Consider the following 19,023-nt stretch of genomic DNA (forward strand, 5'->3'; position numbering starts at 1 on the left):
TGGACATCAAAAGTGTTTTGTAATGGGGTCCTACCAATAAGAGACTCCCCTTTCTGTAATTTAGAATATAAATTTACTTGTCTGAGTGCAAATCACTAATTTTACCTTTTTAATCCCCAAGACTTGATATAGATTTGCATAGATTTTTATAGACTTTTGAAAGTATTTGTGGCTACTCTGTTTGTGTGGGTGTTTTGGCTGTCCTTACTGTTTTGAATGTTGATCTTAGTTGAGAATCGCAAATGTTTTGCAGCTTCTTTAGCATACTAAATTTCTTCAAACATTGTGATCTTGGTGAGTAAATAGCAGTACATGCCATAATTCTTTATCTATTTCCTGTAAAATAAATTTTAAAAAGTTTTGATAATTTAAAGTAAGGGGATTTAGTTTAGTTTTGTCTTGGCGTGCAAAAAAAGCTGAGTAGCAGCTGAAGGACTAGATCAAAAAAGCACCAATTATTTAATGTTTTATTTTTTTATTTATTATTTGCTTTTAATTGGCAGTGCTCCTATTCTTCTCTCGCTCCTCTTCCCTGTTCAACCCCTACCCCGCAATTTCTGTGCTGAACATTTAAACCAGAGGTCAGTTTGGGTCCCTGTGTTGTTTAAAATACGCTGCAAGTGACCTGCTAAATGGAACAACAGCATCAGCACAAAATGCAGAGAACATATTAGGGCTGGGAGAAGGGAAGTGCACAGAGGTTATCAATAAATACTCAAATCAAAGTGAGCTTACTCTATAGATGTATTTTTTCACAGTGAACTAACAGTGTTTTTTAGCTCCAGTCCTCTTCTCATCACAGAGTAATAATCCCAGTTCGTGCTGTTCCTGTTTTCTCCTTTTCTTTCTTCTAACTCCCATAGCACAGCTTTTTCAATCCAGCATTCACTGCACATGTTCCAGTCATGAGGTTACAAAGCTGACATTGCAGTCTCAGCAGAGGTTATCTCTTTAAAATTCCCTAAAATTCCCCTTTGGCACATCCAGTTTGGCAGCTGGGTTTCTGTAGGAAACTGATGGAGCCACCCCCTCCCCTTATGTCCTTTATAAAAATAGAAATCTATTAAACCTCTGGCCAGAAGGGCAGATGGGTAAGTACTCCCTCCAAAGCAGACAGTGCTGCTTCCTAAGCTTTTCTCCCTAGTTTTATACACTCAAAAAACCCCCAAAAAGCAAAGCATAAAACCAAAAAAGTATATATTTCAGAGACAATTAAGTAATGAAGATAACTGTTTTTAAAATTAAAAAGCCTGTTCTTCAGGACATGTGAACTCTGTGCTCTGGAAGGTATATACAGCTTCTGAGAAATACTGACTTACTGTTTGAAATATTTTGAATAGTTATGCCACTGCAAAATCAGAAGCTTAGTTTCATCTTAGAAGCTCATGCGTGAACAACACTGTAGCCACTGAAGTACTGGTACTCAGAGGAAGATTTGCCAAACCAAACAGGAGGTTGAAATACCTAACTACCAACATAGATAAGTGATCATTCCATGCATAATATTCAAGAACTAAACTAAATGGGCATTACCTACTTGCACTTTACTTTCATGCTAAGAATGAAATGTATTAAATACTTGCTTTTGATTCCTGCAAGGAAGGGAGAGATAATTGTATGTCCCCGTCCCTGTATCACTACTTTCCTTTGGATATTATTCTAGGTGAGAGAAGCAATGAATTGTTTTCTGCTTAAAGTGGATTAAATTTTATGGCAGAATTTGAGTGTCTTGAGTTTGAAGAGATCTGAAAAGCCAGTGTCCTCCCTGAAAGTCAAGAGAGGCTTTCTTGTGAGACGGAGAGGCTTCTTTTGTAGCTTCTCTCATGGCATGTCTCCCTTAGAAGGGCTGTGCATGGAGAGCTGGAAGTTGTTATTTTGCACATGGAGTGCTTTTTTGGAAAGTGAGAATTGTGGATTTGGATTCACAAAATGAGGAGAGCCACAGAAACCCACACCAAAGAATTTGCAATTCGACAGCAGCCAAAGCCAACCCAGCTGGTACCTGCAGTGCCACTTCCCTCTTGTCACTGCTGGGTTCACCTGACCATGCTGAATTGTTTTGGTGTGCTAAACCAGCAGAAGAAGAAGGCTGCCCATTATCTTTCTGCTATTTGAGTGTAGCAGAACCCCGGTAGAGAGTCAGGAAGAACTGACAGGCTGGATGAAGTAAAGGGGCTTCTGTGGCAGCAGACAGATTGGCTTGCAGCTATAGACCAGTTGTCTTGGTGCTTTTTCCTCTGGAGCATTATACAAAACGTGATCAGCCCTCACCGTGTCTTTCATGGTCCCTGCTGTCAGGAGACCTTTCTGCAGGTCCTCAGCATGCAGAGGTGGGCACTGGGCAGCTGTGAGACAGGAACACACTCAGTTCATTGGATGAGAAGCTTGGGAGCATTTCTGCATGGTGTGTTTTTTCTAGAACAGCTTTGAATGGCGCCTTCCTGAAAACGTGTGGGTTTTCTATCACACTTGGAAGAATTTAGCATTCTGTTGTCCCTGCTAAAGAACTGCAACAGCAGCTGGAATTTTTTATCACTCTGCCTGGTACCTGTGGTCTCTCTTTGAGCTCACAAATAGGCTCATCTTACCTCTTTGATGGTCAACAAACAGTGACTACATGTCCCTGACACTTGATGCTAAAACCCATATGAGTTGCACAGAGCATTGCATTTTCTCGCTATAAGTTACTATGTCTTGGTTTTACTGAGGTAAACCTTTGCTAACATGGCCTCACGACTTAGCCATCTTTGAGTCAGCCTGAAGCCCTTTTCTTAGTATATTTTTAATGTAGTGAATTGTCTACCTTCTTACGCTGTTTTCACCACTCCTGATTTCCTCACCTGTTATTTATTAAGAACTTGGTATGTGTTTGTCATGTGAAACAAGTTTTTTTTCCTTATGTTCCCTTGTGTTTGCTGAGACATCCCCCCTGCCATGAACAACACCAGTGATTCTAATAAACTGTAACATGAAGGATATGGCAAGTTTATCATCAGTCTGTGTGAAAGAGTGTAATGCGTTGTGTGAGCACCTGTAACCCATTTCAGTGCAAAGTCAGATGGGATAACATAACATCTTCTCCACCACATGTGCAGAGAAATTTATTTATGTAACAAAAAACTGTTGACAGTCACCTCCTGCACTCACTTTTTGAACTAACTGCTTCCTAAAAGTATTTTGTAAGAAGCGGGAAGGCAGAGGATGCATGTTCGCCAAGTGTGTGTGGGGAGTTGCAGTTGACTTGGGGCTGAAGTGAGGAAGGTGTAGGGCCCTCACTTGACTATTGCAAACATTCTTAATCACCTTCCCAAACAATCTGGAGGTTGGGCCTCTTGTGCTTACCTGGGACATATGACACAAAAGCAAATCAAACTTTTCAGTTTCTTGCTTGTCTCTTTAGTAGTGACAAAATGCACTGCACCAGATAGGTCCCTTTACAGCCTGAGTATCCTGGAGGAAAAAAGCCCCAAAGCTGATTGCTTTCTTTGTTTTCAGTGGAAAGATTTCTCCATAATGCAGCTGTCTTGTCAAAAGACACTCCTCAAGACTTTACAGTTTTGAGGTATTGAATGTTCCTGATGGATCCTTTAAAGTGTTTCAAAGTGCATAATTGGGGCACTTGAGCATAAAACTACAATTATACACTTGTGTGTTAATTTTGTGTACAGATAGATATTACTTCAGTCTGGACATAAATGAGAAGGAAGCATTTTCTTGTGAATGTAAGAATTTGATTTGTGAATGTTTAAACAAAATAGGTGTTCAGATAATAGGCCAAAACAACCAGACTGGGGGGAAGTGGGGCTTGAGCTTTCAAGAAAGGAAGGAACATTCGTGGATATACAGGAGATGTTTGGATGCTTTGACAGAGTAATAGGTGCACAATATTTGAGTTAAATTTAGTTGCAATATTAGTTTAAAAACATTCTAGTAGTTTGGTAGAATGAATGTATGATTTTGGTGTTTTGTTCTTCATGGGTTTTTAAGGGGCCTATTTTCAATTAAGCAAAACAAGTAGTTTTTGATAAGTGATGTTAGGACTTTAAAGGTTCTCATTTGTTTTTCTGTTCCATTTTGAGTATTATGTTACATGAATTGGATTAACTGTATCCAGATACTTACATTTAGCAGATGTTTCTAAAACTTACTTGTGGTAACTGATATGAGGAATAATTTACAATAATCATCTTATTTTGAGTATAATAAAACTGTAATTATTAAAAAAATTGTGATGTGCTATATGGTTTCAGCTATGAATTTATAAGATAGATGTCTTTGATGTTTCTGTCAGGGTTCTTTTGATGTATTCCAGTGCTAAGTAATAGGTCAAATTAAATAATAGAAATGGAATAAATCAAATATCTGAACTCTGCGACTACAAGGAATGATTTGAAAGTTTTCTTTTAAAAAATACTTGCAGGAATATTTGAAATGACAGCTGTTATGTAAGTACTCCTATTTAAGAGGCTGACTTGGTTTTTATCTGTTCCCAGTAGGGAAGGGGAAAGAAAAGCAATCACAGAAAAGATTTACATCTTCCTTTTTTTTCTTATTTGTTTTGGTTGGTTGGTTTTGGTTTTATTGGTGGTGCACTTTGGTCAAATTTATCTAAAGAAGAAGGGTTTCTGATAGGAGTTGCTCTGTATTTCTTGTTTTTCTAAGCCAGCATAAGTACTCCAAAAATAATATTGAGGAACTGTGCCACAGGAATGGGACCCTGATCTTAGGCATTTAATGCTATGCTGCAGGATAATAAATTATCCTGGATGGATAGAGATGTAATCAAATTTTCTTACCGTTAGTTCAGCTAGTCAGAAATTCACAGAAATTCATCTTTGTGGCCCTTTGGTGAACTCTCTCCAGTATGTCCATGTCGCCCTTGTACTGGGGAGCTCAGAACTGGACACAGTCCTCTAGAGTAGAGCAGAAGCACCTCCTTGGCCTGCTGTCAGTACTTTGTCTAATGCAGCCCAGGATACCATTAGCTCTCTTTGTGGGAAGGGCACATTGCTGGTTCGTGTTCAACTTGGAGTCCACCACGACCTTCAGGTCCTTCTCTGCCCAAGGCGCTTTCCAGCTGGGTGGCCTCTACCATATATTGGGGCCTGGGGTTGTTCTGCACAGGTGCAGGATAGCAGTAAAGGAAGAAAAGCAGCTGTCAGAAAGAGGGTGTGCACTGTAAGGGTCTGTGAAGCCCTGTGGTGGAACTGGACAAGTTTAGGTGGAAAGAATAGAAAGTTTAGCTTGCTTAAGAGTGCAGGGTGTTGCTCCCTGTGGAAGATCTTTCATATTCTTCTCCTGCTGTTTTAAGAGATACGGAGAAGGGCTCTGAACAATCTCAAATGATTTAGTTCTGAAAGCCACTGAGTTTAGGAATGGTAAAGACAGTGTTCATCAAGATTGATATCTTTGGAGGAGAACATGAATTAATTAAAAAGCACCCTTTTCTCTCGAAAGATTGGAAGAAAGAAAGGAAATTCAAGGGTGTGCAAGATGCCAGGGAAGCAATGACAAACAGGGTGTGTGCATATTCTGCCTTTTCTCACTACTGAGATTAAAGAATGTTTGCAATTTTTCCTCCTACCAAGACTATGTGCCAGAAGAAGTGTAGAGTGAAAGCTGTTTTATGGAGGGATTTTTCAGTCTCCAGTAGTTAAGTGTTAGGTGTCTCTCTGTGTATAAAGGCATAAAATTGGAGGATTACTCATGCAGCTGGATTACCTGCTATTCAAGCTCAACCCATACCTCTCATTTGTGTTCCCTGCTTTAGAAAGTTTGAATGGCATTGAAGAATTTGTCTGAAGAAATATGTTTTTCTGTATTTTTTAACCATACTTTATTTTAATCACCATTTGAGAAATAATGGTCGAAATTGTTGCAAATTTCCTGGAAAATAAATGGCAACTAGAGAATAATGGCAACTAGAGCATTTGGGGATCAAAGATCACTGTTTATTCCATTCATGGATGCTCAAGAAGTGCCCTTTAATAAATTATTTGTTATATGATTAAAAACAGGTTAAATATAGTCTTTTGCACTTTTCTGTAATGGCTGGCATTTCATAGATGAATTTCATACTACTTACACAGCAAGAGGTGATGTTTCCTACAAGTTTTTTGCTGAAGCCCCAGTCATTCGAATCACCAAAGAGATCAGGTTGTAATAGTTCTGATGTAAGCTTTTCCTTATGTTGGTTTGTAAAGTGGAAATCTATTACTCAAGCAGATTACATGGTCCATTTTAATTATTTTGATCACTTGAAAAAAAAAAAAAAAGGAAGGCAGAGTATAATAGGTATCTTACCTGACTCATCACTTGAGAGTGTATGTGTGTGTGTGTAGGCACTATGATTCCTCTCTATTTGTAATGCAGTATATCAAAATAGCTCTTCTAAAAACAATTCTGTTGCAAATTTTTAGTCTTCTTCTCTATAGTGGCAGTCTGAGAGCATAGATACAGCAAAGTGGAAATCTCTTACTGGAGATTATCATATTTTCATCCCTTAACTTGCAGAATGGACCAAATGTTGCATTAGTTCAAGCTGTAATGCACTGTGCAAATCAACACTATTGTAGGAAGAATTTATTCATTTTGTTTCTAGACTCAGCTGTTTACCTCTCCCTTGAAACTAATTTTAGCTCATCTGAAACATGCAAATTTTTTATTTTTGTTTGTTTGTTGTTTTTAGGGGAATGTGGGAGTAGGAGTTGGTTGTGATATTGGCATAGATTTAGCATTTACAGCAGAGGTAGTTTTCATCAATTTCTGACAGGGGAATCAAAGTGTTCTTTTTTGGAAGGAGAGATATTGCTTTTCCGTATAAATGATTGACTATTTTGTGGTAGTAGTCTTTATTTATTTGGCTCTCATCATGAAGAATAGCAAACTTATTCAAAATCTCAGTACATCAAAAATATGTCAATACATAAAACATAAGTACTATTCCATACTACAGTCTATGCAAAAAACTATGTTAATAAGATGTGAAGGTTGCACAGCTAGGAAGTCAGAAAACATAAATGATAAGATTCTAGCAGCCACATTAACTAAGCCACATTTCACATCCTCTGTATTTTATGAAATGCCTTTGACAACATAAATCAGAAAGAGAAGGTGCTATATATGTGTAACATGGCTCAGTTAATGTTGCATTTGGAACTTTAACATCTGTATTTTCTGACTGGAGAGTTCCTTAATCATGTAATTTTAGCAGACTTTTTGCTTTTTATTTTTTTTTTTTGTAGTTTGGTTTGGGGCTTTCTTAAGAGAGGAAAATTGCCTGTATTAATAATCAGTTAGCTCATATTGCTTTGATTTAGGCTACAGTAAAAGGTAGTGTATAGAGAGCACCTTATGACAGGTACATATGTGATGCCATGTACATTGCACTGACAAGTGGTGTAATTGTGCTGCCGTGTACTTTTTGGGGAAAAGGGGATTACAGGCATGTGTGTAAGTCCTGTCCTTTCCTGAGTACTGGGTATGACTGCATTGCAGACTGCAGCATCTTGTGAAGATGGTTGAACTACCTTTTAAAATGAACTGGCTTGTGTACAAGAAGCAGTCTGGCTACAAGAGTGTGGCTCTCCCTTTGACCTAATTCACCCTTCTGTGGAGCATGGCAAATCAGCTTAGCACAGCGTTTGGTGTAGGCTCCTGCCAGTATCTGAGCTAGTTTGCAGATCTCTGTGCTGCACTGCAGTCTTCAACATAGGCATGCATTTAATGACTCTGCAAAATCCACTACCTTGCAAGTTCTGGAATGGGGATTATTGTTCTGTGACACAGAAACATGCTTTTCATGCTTCTGCTTCCTTGCTCTGTGTCACAGAGTGGACCAGTATCAGGCCCAGTGTTAATATTTTAAAGGCTCTTAATAAGATTTTAAAGTTCATACTTCAGTATAAAGGCAAGCAGCATAGGAAAGACAGTAATACAGGTGAACATTGTGACCAATGTATTGTCAAAAGGTCAGAGCTAAGTGATAAGAAGTAATAGAATTCATAGAATGTATGAATAAAATGCCGTAGCATCAGGATTTCAGATTTACCTCTGATTAATAGCCTTGACATTAACATCCGGTTTTCTACTTGGTTTCCTTTTAGATTTTTTTCTTTTTTGTCATGCAATGAGAAGGATTTTTAGCCTTCATTAAGACTGTGTGCACAAACATGATGGGGTTGAACACATTGATTTGAGACAGGAGACCATGCTGCCCCTAACTGTGACAGAATATTCCACTGAACATGTGCCAGAGGATTTCCTTATACTGCATAAGCATATTATATTTTTCTTCTTTCTATAATTCAGCTAATCATAGAGATGAAGACCTGGGATTATATAAAATTGAAAGTTTTAGATATGAACTAGATCTTGTTGTTAAGTGTGTGACAGTCAGGGAGTTAGTTTTCCATTACAGCTTTCTATTGGAAAGTATGGAGAAATGAATGTTTGGAGGAAAATACTTAGGATTTGGCAGAGGTCTGACTTTGGTAATCTAAAACTGAAGCTGAAATCACAAGTATTTTATTTGAAGGGTTGATAGGAGCTGAGTGACATCTTTCTTTATAGTTATAACTGAATTGACCACTGTAAAATTAAAATAATTAGAATTAAATACTGTAACCTTTTGTTAATTGAAAGAACGTGCCATTTTACTCCTAGTGTAAAGTACCAGGTTGGTAGGGTTTTATTTTTCTGAGAATGCCCTTCACCATATGTTTTAAAATTCTAATTCCTATGTAATTACAGTGTTACAGGTGCTAAGAAAGTGGAATGATGTTACTGATGATTCTATTACTCAGGATGGTACTTGTTTCACAATATTCTGTCTCACTGTTCCTGAGCAAAGGTGGCCACTGAACCAGGTAGTGCCACCCTTTCTTCAGCACTTTGGGCACCCCTGCCCCTGAAGTCCATTTTTCCTTCTCTCTGTAAGCTGGGCTTAATGCTGATCAGGCCAGACAGACCTGTTTTGCCCCAGATTTTTGTATCATGACGCTGCGGTCCGCAGCTTCCAAATTGTGTTTTTGCTTTCTACTATCCAGGGTAATGGATATCCAATATCATGCCTCACTTTTTGGGCACCCAATAGACTTCAGGGAGAAGCAAGGATATAGCCAGGACTCTTTCCCTGTAGTGAGCATGTCATGGTATCTGATGTGTTCGGCTGAATCCCAGAGTGATTTTGCAGAGCTTTTTGTGTGAAGAAGTATGTAAAGCTTCTTCCATTCCATTATTAACTGGATTTAGCCATCAGGATGGTGTAAAAGGGCAGTAGCTGCGTATTGCTGGTATTATTAGTGTACCTATGCTAACACACTAATTCTGTTACATTTTAATTAAAAAAATTATTATAATGACTCTAATGCTGTCTAATGATCCTTCTTCTTTGACATCAGTCATGGATTGCACATGCAAAAATTGCTTAGAACTTACATTTCTTTCAAGGTATTACCTGGAAAAAGAATGCCTGCCACCACATCCTTTATTCAAACAAGAATTAAAGATAATGGGCTAAGTTATAGATTTAATTGGATTTGCCCCATCTCTGCATTTTGGCTGCCAATTTTGTTCCTTTTATTCTCATCCTTTCTTTGTTTGTGTTCAGAGTGGTGTAATCAGTGATGGTCAGTCATACTTCTCTCAAAATAATGCTGTTTATACAGTGCAAGTCAGATAGGAGTCCAAAGTAATTATTAGAGTTTCTGTGCTTGCCTAGAAATAGATTCAAACTCAGGACTGTTCTCTCTTCAACTGTCCCCAGAATGTCTGCACTACCACAGGCATGATGAAGTTTGCCAAATTCTTGTCTCCTGCATTGTGTGGGCACAAAAAAATGTGGGTGTAAGGGAGAAGGGGAGGGAGGGTTTACTTTATGAAGAGAGAGGATGCTTGGGTCATTCACTCCAAGCATTGTAAGTAATTTGCTTTAGATGTGTTTTGTTCTGGGGAGATTTTAATTAAGCTTTTTTTTTCTTTCTTTCTTTTTTTTTTTTTTATTAATGCTGTTTAATAAACATTTGTCCATAAGCGGTATCTTGTGATCCCCGTCAGTAAAGCAGGAGGATTAATTTGCATGTTGTTGTTTGTTATTTATTTAAATAGCCACAGCAATTATATGGAGTGTTCTGCTAAGGCAGTGGTGATGAGTCTCTGCACGGAAGAGAAAAGCATCCAAACATACATGTAGCATTATGATTTTTGCTGTATTTCATGTGGTGGTATTTGGTTCATTTTTTAAAACAGTTTGGATTGAGAGGATGTGGAAGAAAATTCTAACATAAGTAACTGGTATGTAAGATCACAAGAAGAGCCTGGTACCCTTTCTTAAACCAGTGTCTGAAATCAGATAGCTTGGGAAAATATTTAAGAAAATGGAGCAGTCTCAGAGCTTTGGCAGTCGAGGTCTTACTGCCTCTTCAGGTTGCTTACATTTGTTCCTTAGTATCTCACAGACCAAAGTTTCATTGTTGTCTCTGGGGGCTCGACTGTCTTTTACCAAGAGGTGAGAAGGTAGGCATGGCTCTGTCAGGGCAGATAAAGGGCTCATGTAGCCCAGTATATCCTGCCTCCAGTGGAGGCTTTAATTGGAGGCCTAGAGGAGAGTCAGAGCAAAGCATGCATGTGGTACTCTCCCCCAGTACTCTTCAAGCCTCCAGCTATTTTCAGTTCAGGGACTTCCTGAGCCAGATGTGTCTCTATAAATTTGGTAACCCTCAGAGGATGTCTCTTTGTGAACTTGTCCAGTCTTTGCTTGAGCCCACAGAAACTTTCAGCTTTCAAAACATCAATTTGGCAAGGAGTTCTAAACATCTGCTACCTCTGTGACGAAAGGACCTGTTTCTCTCTTGTTTTGAAGTTTGCTTCTGCTATTGAATGCATCCTAATTGTTGTTGGACAAGATGCTTTTGTAGCTTTCCGTCATGTTCCTACTTCCTGGTGTCTTTTCCATCCTCAGAAGGTTATAGATTCTTTTTATGGAATGATGATGATGATTCTTGTTGCGTTTCCCTGAACCTTTTTGTCTGACCCTTCCTAGTAAGTTCAAGAAGTCAGTAGAGAGAGATTTTCTTTTGCTGTGTTGATCTTTCCTAAATTTCATCTTCATTCTTATCTGCCCTGATTTATCTGGAACAGTCATCAGTGTTATGTAGTCTTAAATTACTCAAATCTCTGACTTTTCTTTTTAAGCTGTACTGCAGTTCTCACCTACCAAGGCAGCTCCAATTTAGAGGCTGTATATGATCATTAGTAATTCAGCTTTTTGAATTTGATTAGACCTCTGGAGGGATACTTTGTGGTCCCGAGCCACTTCTGACTGTTCATTTGTCACTTTATTCCATGAAAAGTCCCATCAGATTCAGAGACATTTATCAAGTCCCTCACAAAGGACTCCAGCATGGCAACACCCCAAGATTTTTCCACAGTGCACACTAGAGCCAAAGATTTTGTTAAGCTTCTCTGTGATGGTATTGTGCTCTCTGTATCTCCCCTTATACCTTCATCATCATTCGTCACTTCAGACTCTGGCAGACCTCCTACTTCTGATGTGTTTGAAGAAATGAATCATTACTCATTTGATTCCCTTTTCTAGCTGTTCCAACAGTTCTTTCTGGCCTGTCTTATTACATTTGAAGTGCCAGAGTTTACAGTCTTTTCTGTTTTCCTCATTTGGACCCAGTGCTGGCTTATTGAAGGGGATGCCTTTTTGCCTCTAGAAAGCTGCAGTGAGCCTTGCTGGTGTCCTTTTGCTCTTATCAAATCTTTCTGAATGGGTGGCGAATATTGTTTCTGTGCTTTCCATGTGGTTGTTGTTAAACAGCTTTGATGCTGCCAGTCAGATTTGATTTCTCATAGCTGTCTGTTAGAGATTCCTTTTAACAAGCTTTCTCATTTTTGTGTGGTTACACTTTCTGAAGTTAAGCACGACAGTAGTAGATTCCTTGGGTTTCATTGTTCCTGTAGGGATGCTCAATTTAACTCTGTTATGGTCACTGATGCACAGCAGTTCTGCAGCTGCAGGATGCAGTAGTAGATGATTCTTGCTGCTCTGGACTGAGCCAAAGGCAGTGGCGGCAGTGTCTCCTCATGCAGGTTCCTTAACCAGCAGTTCCATGGAACAACCCATGACAGTTATCGGATACTTTGGTCTCAGCTTTGTAGTCTGCTTATTCAGTCTGTCTGGGAGGAGTTGAAATCTCCCCCTAATCAATCTTGCGGCGTGCCTTTTGCTGATCTTGCTAGTGTGCTGCTGTCAGCGTTGTTGCAGTCTGGCCATGCATGGTGGTTCCAGCACTCAATCTTCTTGATCTGACCAAGCTCCAGACCTCTGCTGCTCGGTGAGGTGGAGTTTTATTTTGATTAGCTTTTAAATGCTATGTAGCATATAATATTACTTTGTTATTAGTGGTCTTCTCCCTGAATTTCTATCCTAGGATGATGCCTACAGGTGACCCACAAATTTTTTCTTTCTACCATATTTCTTATATGACTACTATTAGTGCTTTTGTTTGCAATTTGATGTTCCAGTGATCCAGTCTACCCCTCCTTCTGTAGAAGTCCATGTATTGTTGGAAATTCTTATTGCCACTCTATTTACTCTGCAGTCACATATCCATTTTTCATCCTTTGATTCTTCTCAGCATCTTTGCTTGATGACCCAGAATTTCCATGTCTTCATTTGACATAACAATACCACGCATTTTAACTATGTGTTCTAATTCCCTCTTCATTTAAAAATTTCATTTTCTTGCACTTTATGTACCAGTGACCTGGCTCCTATGTTCAGGTGAACTTCAGTTCTTTATTATAGAAATATTCTGGTTGTTAATGCATCTGATCTTTCGCTTTGTTACCATCCTGTCAACTGGGCATTCGAGTTTTCTTTTTTCTTCTTTTTTTTTTTTTTTTTTTTTTTTTTTTCCACCAGCCCATATTTTGCTGTCTGGGTATCTTTCCTTTTCTTCCCAGTGTAACTGGAACCCAGATGGACCACAACATAGGTTCTTCTCAGCATTTACTAGGAACCAATCCAGGCTCTGTGACCTTTGCAGATGATGGGCAAATCACCATGTGGTCTTCTGTCAGATCTCAGACTCCAGCTGTCTGTTTGCCTGATGATATTCCAACACACCCTTTTTAGTTTGCATTATAAAGACCTCATTTATGCATCATCGGGGAGAGGGTATTTGTCAGAAAGGGTTGCTTTGGTCACAGAAACATTCAACTGCCTGTGAAATGATGGGAAAGGAAATGGAAGTGAAGGCAAGGAGCAAGTGCAGGAGTGGGGTTACAGTGCTGACCTTAGGAGTAACCAAGAGGAAGGACTGCCAACTTCTGGCAGAAGTAATAGAAGCAGATCAAGTTGTGATAATAAAAACAGCCTAAGCAGGTGTTTAGATTTAACTTCGTATATTACTACTATTATTATTATTATTATTATTATTATTATTATTATTATTATTATCGTCTAACAAATACTGTAGAATGAATGTAGTAAATTCACTTTAGGTAAAAGAGGTGTGTGTTTTCTTGTTGAATAAGCAGATTTATCATTGTATCAGAAACTCAGTGGGAACAGTTCAGAGATCAAAGCATTTCAGATGTGCTCAGGTATTTGAGACACTTGCTTGGGCAGGGATGTGCAGGACCAATGGAAGGTCCATTCTAGAAGGGAGAAGTCGTGTGCTGCACCTGTTATTTTTCTGAAATGCTATTAAATTCCAGAAACTGGGGAAAAGAATGGGTACCTAAAATCAGGGAAATCTGGGCACCATGTCAGCAGTCCAATGAAAGTGTGCTCTTTCAAATATCTCGAGAAAATGTCAGTGTCTATTGATACAAGGCTTACAGACTAAACCAATGCAGAAAATTTCTCTGACATTGTAATTGACTTGGTTTTGGTTCTAACTGGTGTGTAACACATTATTTTGTTCTTATTTTTAAAAAATATATCTTACTGGGGGGAGAAGACTAAGAAAGATTGAACGTGATGAAACCAAAATCTTACCAAACCCCAAGGCTTTGTGTAAGGCTTAAATACAAAAATACTAAAAACCTGAGGATTGCACACAAAACAGTAAATAAAAATCAGTAAAATTGCATTAAAAAAAAAAAAAAAAGACAAAAGGCATTTCTCTTTCAGTGTCTTTTTTTAAGAGTTGTGCCTTTTTTCCACAAATCAACTTTGGGGTCAGCACATCAGAATGATTCCTCCGTTGATTTGCCTCAGTAGTGCACCCATGGAGAGCAAATATTTCAAATAACTGCTTCTGTGTTTTAAGGGTGGGCATTACAGAATTGTGATGTTCAGATGTACAGCATTTTCCTTAGAAGCTCTTCCTGGAAAGAATAACTATGCAGAGCACTTGGGCTTACTCCTCCTGCTAAGGCAAGAGGATCTGAGGGCTCCCATTAACTGCAGAGTAAAGGAGTCAGACCGCCGGGTCAGGTGTGCAGCTGAGGATATCACTTGTGCTGAGGTTGCCGTATGGGTGGGACATGGCTTGATTTTGTGTCCTTCTGCTCCCATTCATGCGTTTGTTTTGCTTGACTCTTCCAACAGATCCCACCTCAGTATGGTCAGCAAGGTGTAAGTGGCTACTGCCAGCAGGGCCAGCAGCCGTACTACAACCAGCAGCCGCAGCCCCAGCACCTGCCGCCCCAGGCACAGTATCTGTCACAGGCCCAGCAGAGGTACCAGGCTCAGCAGGTAAGCTCTGTCTTCCACTACTGACAGTCATCCTGGGGCTGGAAGTGTAAAAGGAACCCATGTGCAATGAACAAAACCCATCCCTCATCTTTCTGAGGGAACAGTGTTAATTAAATAACAGTAATGAAATAATAAATTGAGCAAAATTAAATAAGCATGGCATCAGACCACATCCTTCTGACCGATCTTTAAGATACATGCACAAATACATCTGCACACATGTTCAGACTTTATTTCATACCACCTTTTTAGGGTAAAGCCAGTGTATATGTCCCAACAACTACTAACTGTGCTTTTAAAAGCAGGTAATAATTTCTTGATGAGATGTCAGTGGATGCTGGAGCTTTTTCTTTGGTTCTTTTTGTTATTTCTTTACAAGACAGACATTATTGAGAATTCCTGCATCTAATGTTGTCACTGCTGTTTTGGGGTTTTTGTGGAGGAGTTCAAGGCATTTTGGAGTTGCTTTGTCAAGGGAGCTTCTTAAAAGATATTTTAAATGGATATTGCAGCTATTAATTTGAATATTGTTAGTTTACACATCCAGTTAGTGAAACCACACGATTCGTTATCTGTTGCTGCTTTTGAATTGTGCTCTTTATATTAAGCATTAAAATTAATTTCAACTGATTCTGTTTTTAATTAAGAATCAGAAGTGATAATGTATGGGTCTGGTTCCTAGAGCTGGAGAAACACTTGGTTTTTAGATGCTGAACAAAATGGATGTGCATAGCTGATGTAGCTGAACATGTAGGCTCAGTTCTATCTGCAGTCTCAGCTCTGTTAATCATGGAGAGGTGATCAGGAAATGGAAGGATGAAACTAAAGCACACTCACCATCCTGGGAAATCTAACAAAAGTGAGTTGCTCAAGACTGGATATTAGTGGAAGCATCAGCACTTGCTGCAAGTCACTGGGGAATTCTGTCAGGCATGGTTGATTAACATTTTGGGATTGTGCTGGTGCAATGTAGAAATCTTAGCTTGAAATAAAAATAGTGTATAAAATAAACTAACAAAAGATGCTGTAAGTGGCAATGATACTGGAGACTCCCCTCCTTTGACTTTAAAATAAAGCTATGATAATTTCACTGTGTAATTACATGTTAATTTTTCTTCATCTACATTTTAAAATTCCATTGAGAATTAACTTTTTTCATTAAAATGCTGGATGGTTTATGAAATAGAATTCTTAATTGTATCCATGATATTCTTGTAAATGTCACCACATTCCGTCTTTTGGATTATATGTAACTGCAACTTTAAAGACTGCAGTTGTGTCTTTAAATTTAATTTTCTTCCTTTTTACTTTCCCATTAAATGCTTGATTTCTCTATGACTTGAAAATACTGCACATAAGCATCTTGGTGAAGTCTCAGCCGATAAAGACCTAGTAAAACAGCCTTTAAGATAGAAGAAACAAAGCTGCTCCAATGTCTACATATCACAGTGTGTGAAATTGAAACTACTTTTTTGCTGCCTTGGACACCTTGTCACGTTTTAAATATACTGTCAGTTGAATGGATTGAATATTTTGGCTTAAAAAATACACAAAACATTCCAACTTTATAGGCCTTAAGAGTACTGATTTATCTGTTGATAGGTGTTCCAATTACATCATTCGCTATCATAGCTGTGAAAGAGAAGGTTTGTGCAGTGAAGTGAGAGAGTTCATAGAAGGATGAAGGCAAAATTAGAGTAAAGCCTTCCGTATATTTTGAATTTCTAAGATGGGCTGAAGAGAAAGGCAGGGGCAGATTCACAGGTAAAAGGTACCAGCCTTGATGTAGCCAAATTCCTTTTTTGATGATTTGAAGTGACACTGAAGGACAGTCTAAATCCAGGCTCCAAGGGTGATCCAGGCATCTGAAGGTCAGTAGGCTTTTTTTGCCTCAGTCTGCAAGTTGAAATGATGCATTAGGTCCTCACCAATACAGCCTTGCAGTTGGTATTCCTTTCTGTGAGAATTTTACCTGAATTATTGTGAATAATTCACAATAATTGTGACTTGATGGTTGGTGAATGACTGTTCTTCTAGTGGTCAGCCTCTTAAGTTTGCACTCTGATCCCAGGTTCTGAATGATATCATAATTTCACTGTGTAATTGGAATATTTCTGTGTAGACTGGACTATTTTGTATAAATAATAATAAGTTGTCCTAAAACACCTTGGGGCTTGCTTGTTTCCCCATCTCCAGATGAGTTCCATGGCTGCTCCTTTCCCTTTCTCAAGAAGAATCAGCAGGTGAACACTTCTATCACATTTCTCTGTAAAACCTCACCTCTGTGCACTTTCCCATTCTTTGACAACTTCTCATCTAGAAAACAAATCCCAGCACAGGAGATTGAAGTCTCTGTTTCTGATACTTCAGCAGAAGTTTCTCTGCTGGTAGAGCACAGTAGAATTACCGTCAAGTGGTAACCAGTGTGGAATACAAAAATTAATACTAAACAAAAAACCAAAAAATGTCGTGAGTGTATGTCAAATTCTGCTGCTGACAGAAAAAAGTTACAAACTGTGCTTACTTAAGCATACATGTCTCTGCTTATGTGAGACTGATTACCTTTGAAAAAGAAAGAATTATAATTGATATGATTAAAATTTTAGCAAGAGAAATTGGAAGGAGTAGGTACTTGTTTAGTTTTAGCAGAGCTACCAAGTTGTGGGATGTGGGTGAGAGCAGAGCTGAACTTGTCTCAGGGGCACAACAGAAGGACAAGAAACAGTAGGGACACACTAGGAAGAGGGACGCTGTGACTCTGTAAAAGAAAGAAACAAACAAACTCAGAAATGTAAACCCCACAAAATTCAAGAGAGACTGGAATCTCCATCATTGGGGAAATTGAACTAGACAAAGCCCCCAAGCACCCTGTTCTTGCTAGGCTTGCTTTGAATTGGAGGTTTGACTATATGACCTCTCTGAAGGTCTCTTTGTATATATGTGATTATGTTGCTGTGACTTAAAACTGGCCTTACATATTCTAAATACAATTTTAAAATAAACTACAGAATCATATCTTACCTGTTGCACCAGTTGGTGTATCTTTCTTATTTCTGCTCCTAAAAATATCAGTACATCCTGTTTATATAATCCTGTCAATTAGAAGGCTGAGGTAGTTTCAGTCATACAATCTGTCATCCTTTCTGTCTGTCATCCTTAGTTTTGCTCTTTCTTTTCAGCTTGTAAATGAATTTCCGTCATGCTTTCTATATTCTTCATTAACCATTTTTTTGTCTTTATTGATTTTGTGATGTGAGTGTGATTGAAGTGGTTTTACTTCAGGAAGCAGAAGAGAAATGCTAGATTGGGGAAAGAAGGCTTCTCTAATTTGCCTTCTTTTCCTGACTGTATTTCTTTATTTCCCATGTAGATTTATGTCAAGCTACTTGTTTTGCAGATTATAAAGCTGAAAATAGTGTTTATTCTGTCTGGATGATGGGCTTTTTCTTGCCACCAGTTTCCTTTTATGTAAAACCCCATAGTGTGATTATCTGGGTATTCTGTTACAGGGACAAAACTGACGTGAAATTTCTTGCAGATGAAGTTTTATTTTTGCTCTTTTAGACACATTGTGAGTAAGCTCCTCAGGTCAGGCATAACTCTTGTGTTGTGCCTTAGAATTGGTGCTCGTCTTATTTCTCACATATTGTGAAGTGTGAAGCCATTGCTGTTTTTCAAGACTCACTTGAATTCAATATGTAGTTTTGTCTAATAAAGTAAACAGATAAAACAATTTCTGGTGTTCCAGTGACTTGTGACTTTCATTCTTCTAATAAGTGTAGATGGGAAGGAGGAGAATGGGATTTATTTGAATGTTTGAACTGTTAAGTTGTTTAGATCTTTGTTAAATTGATTACATGGTGGGCAGAAAGGGAGTTTCATAAGAGGTGATTTGATAGTAATACTGGCACAGTTTACTATAGAACCATATTGTAAGCCAGCATCAGTCATCCCCTCTTCGCATCAGGAGCCTGCTGTGTAAAAACCATTAAAGCAAGAGCTTTGTTTTAAGCAAATTTATTTCAGTAGCAGATTCATTGATCATTAGATATTGCCAGTAGATGTAGATACTGCCTTGTTTTGTTTTTTTTTTTTCCTTTAACTTCTTTTTACCTTTACTGCTCTGTAAAAGAAAAAAGAGAAAGAAAGATGTGCTACACTGCTATAGTGTTGCCCTTGGCAGGGTTTTTCATCTTGAAATGGCATATAAATGAATAAATGCTTCGCTTGTTTTTGCAGTTTTAAATCTTTTGCCATAAGTAGAAGTGATATTTTGCTCAAGAATGTCATGTAATTGCAAACTTAAACTG

At 38.4% G+C, this 19,023-nt stretch overlaps 1 protein-coding gene across 8 annotated transcripts in view; it reads left to right on the top strand.

The window, feature by feature from the left end:
* ARID1B (AT-rich interaction domain 1B) overlaps positions 1–19,023 on the top strand; it is a 324,442-nt gene that overhangs the window by 64,844 nt on the left and 240,575 nt on the right. For all 8 annotated transcript variants that reach the window (XM_086868234.1, XM_086868229.1, XM_086868256.1 and 5 more), the window contains exon 3: positions 14,567–14,713. In XM_086868234.1, coding sequence (XP_086724360.1) covers positions 14,567–14,713 — 147 coding nt within the window. The remainder of the gene's footprint in view (positions 1–14,566; positions 14,714–19,023) is intronic.

Source organism: Cyanistes caeruleus, chromosome 2 (assembly GCF_971803275.1).
Source record: "Cyanistes caeruleus chromosome 2, bCyaCae1.hap1.1, whole genome shotgun sequence".
NCBI lineage: Eukaryota > Metazoa > Chordata > Aves > Passeriformes > Paridae > Cyanistes > Cyanistes caeruleus.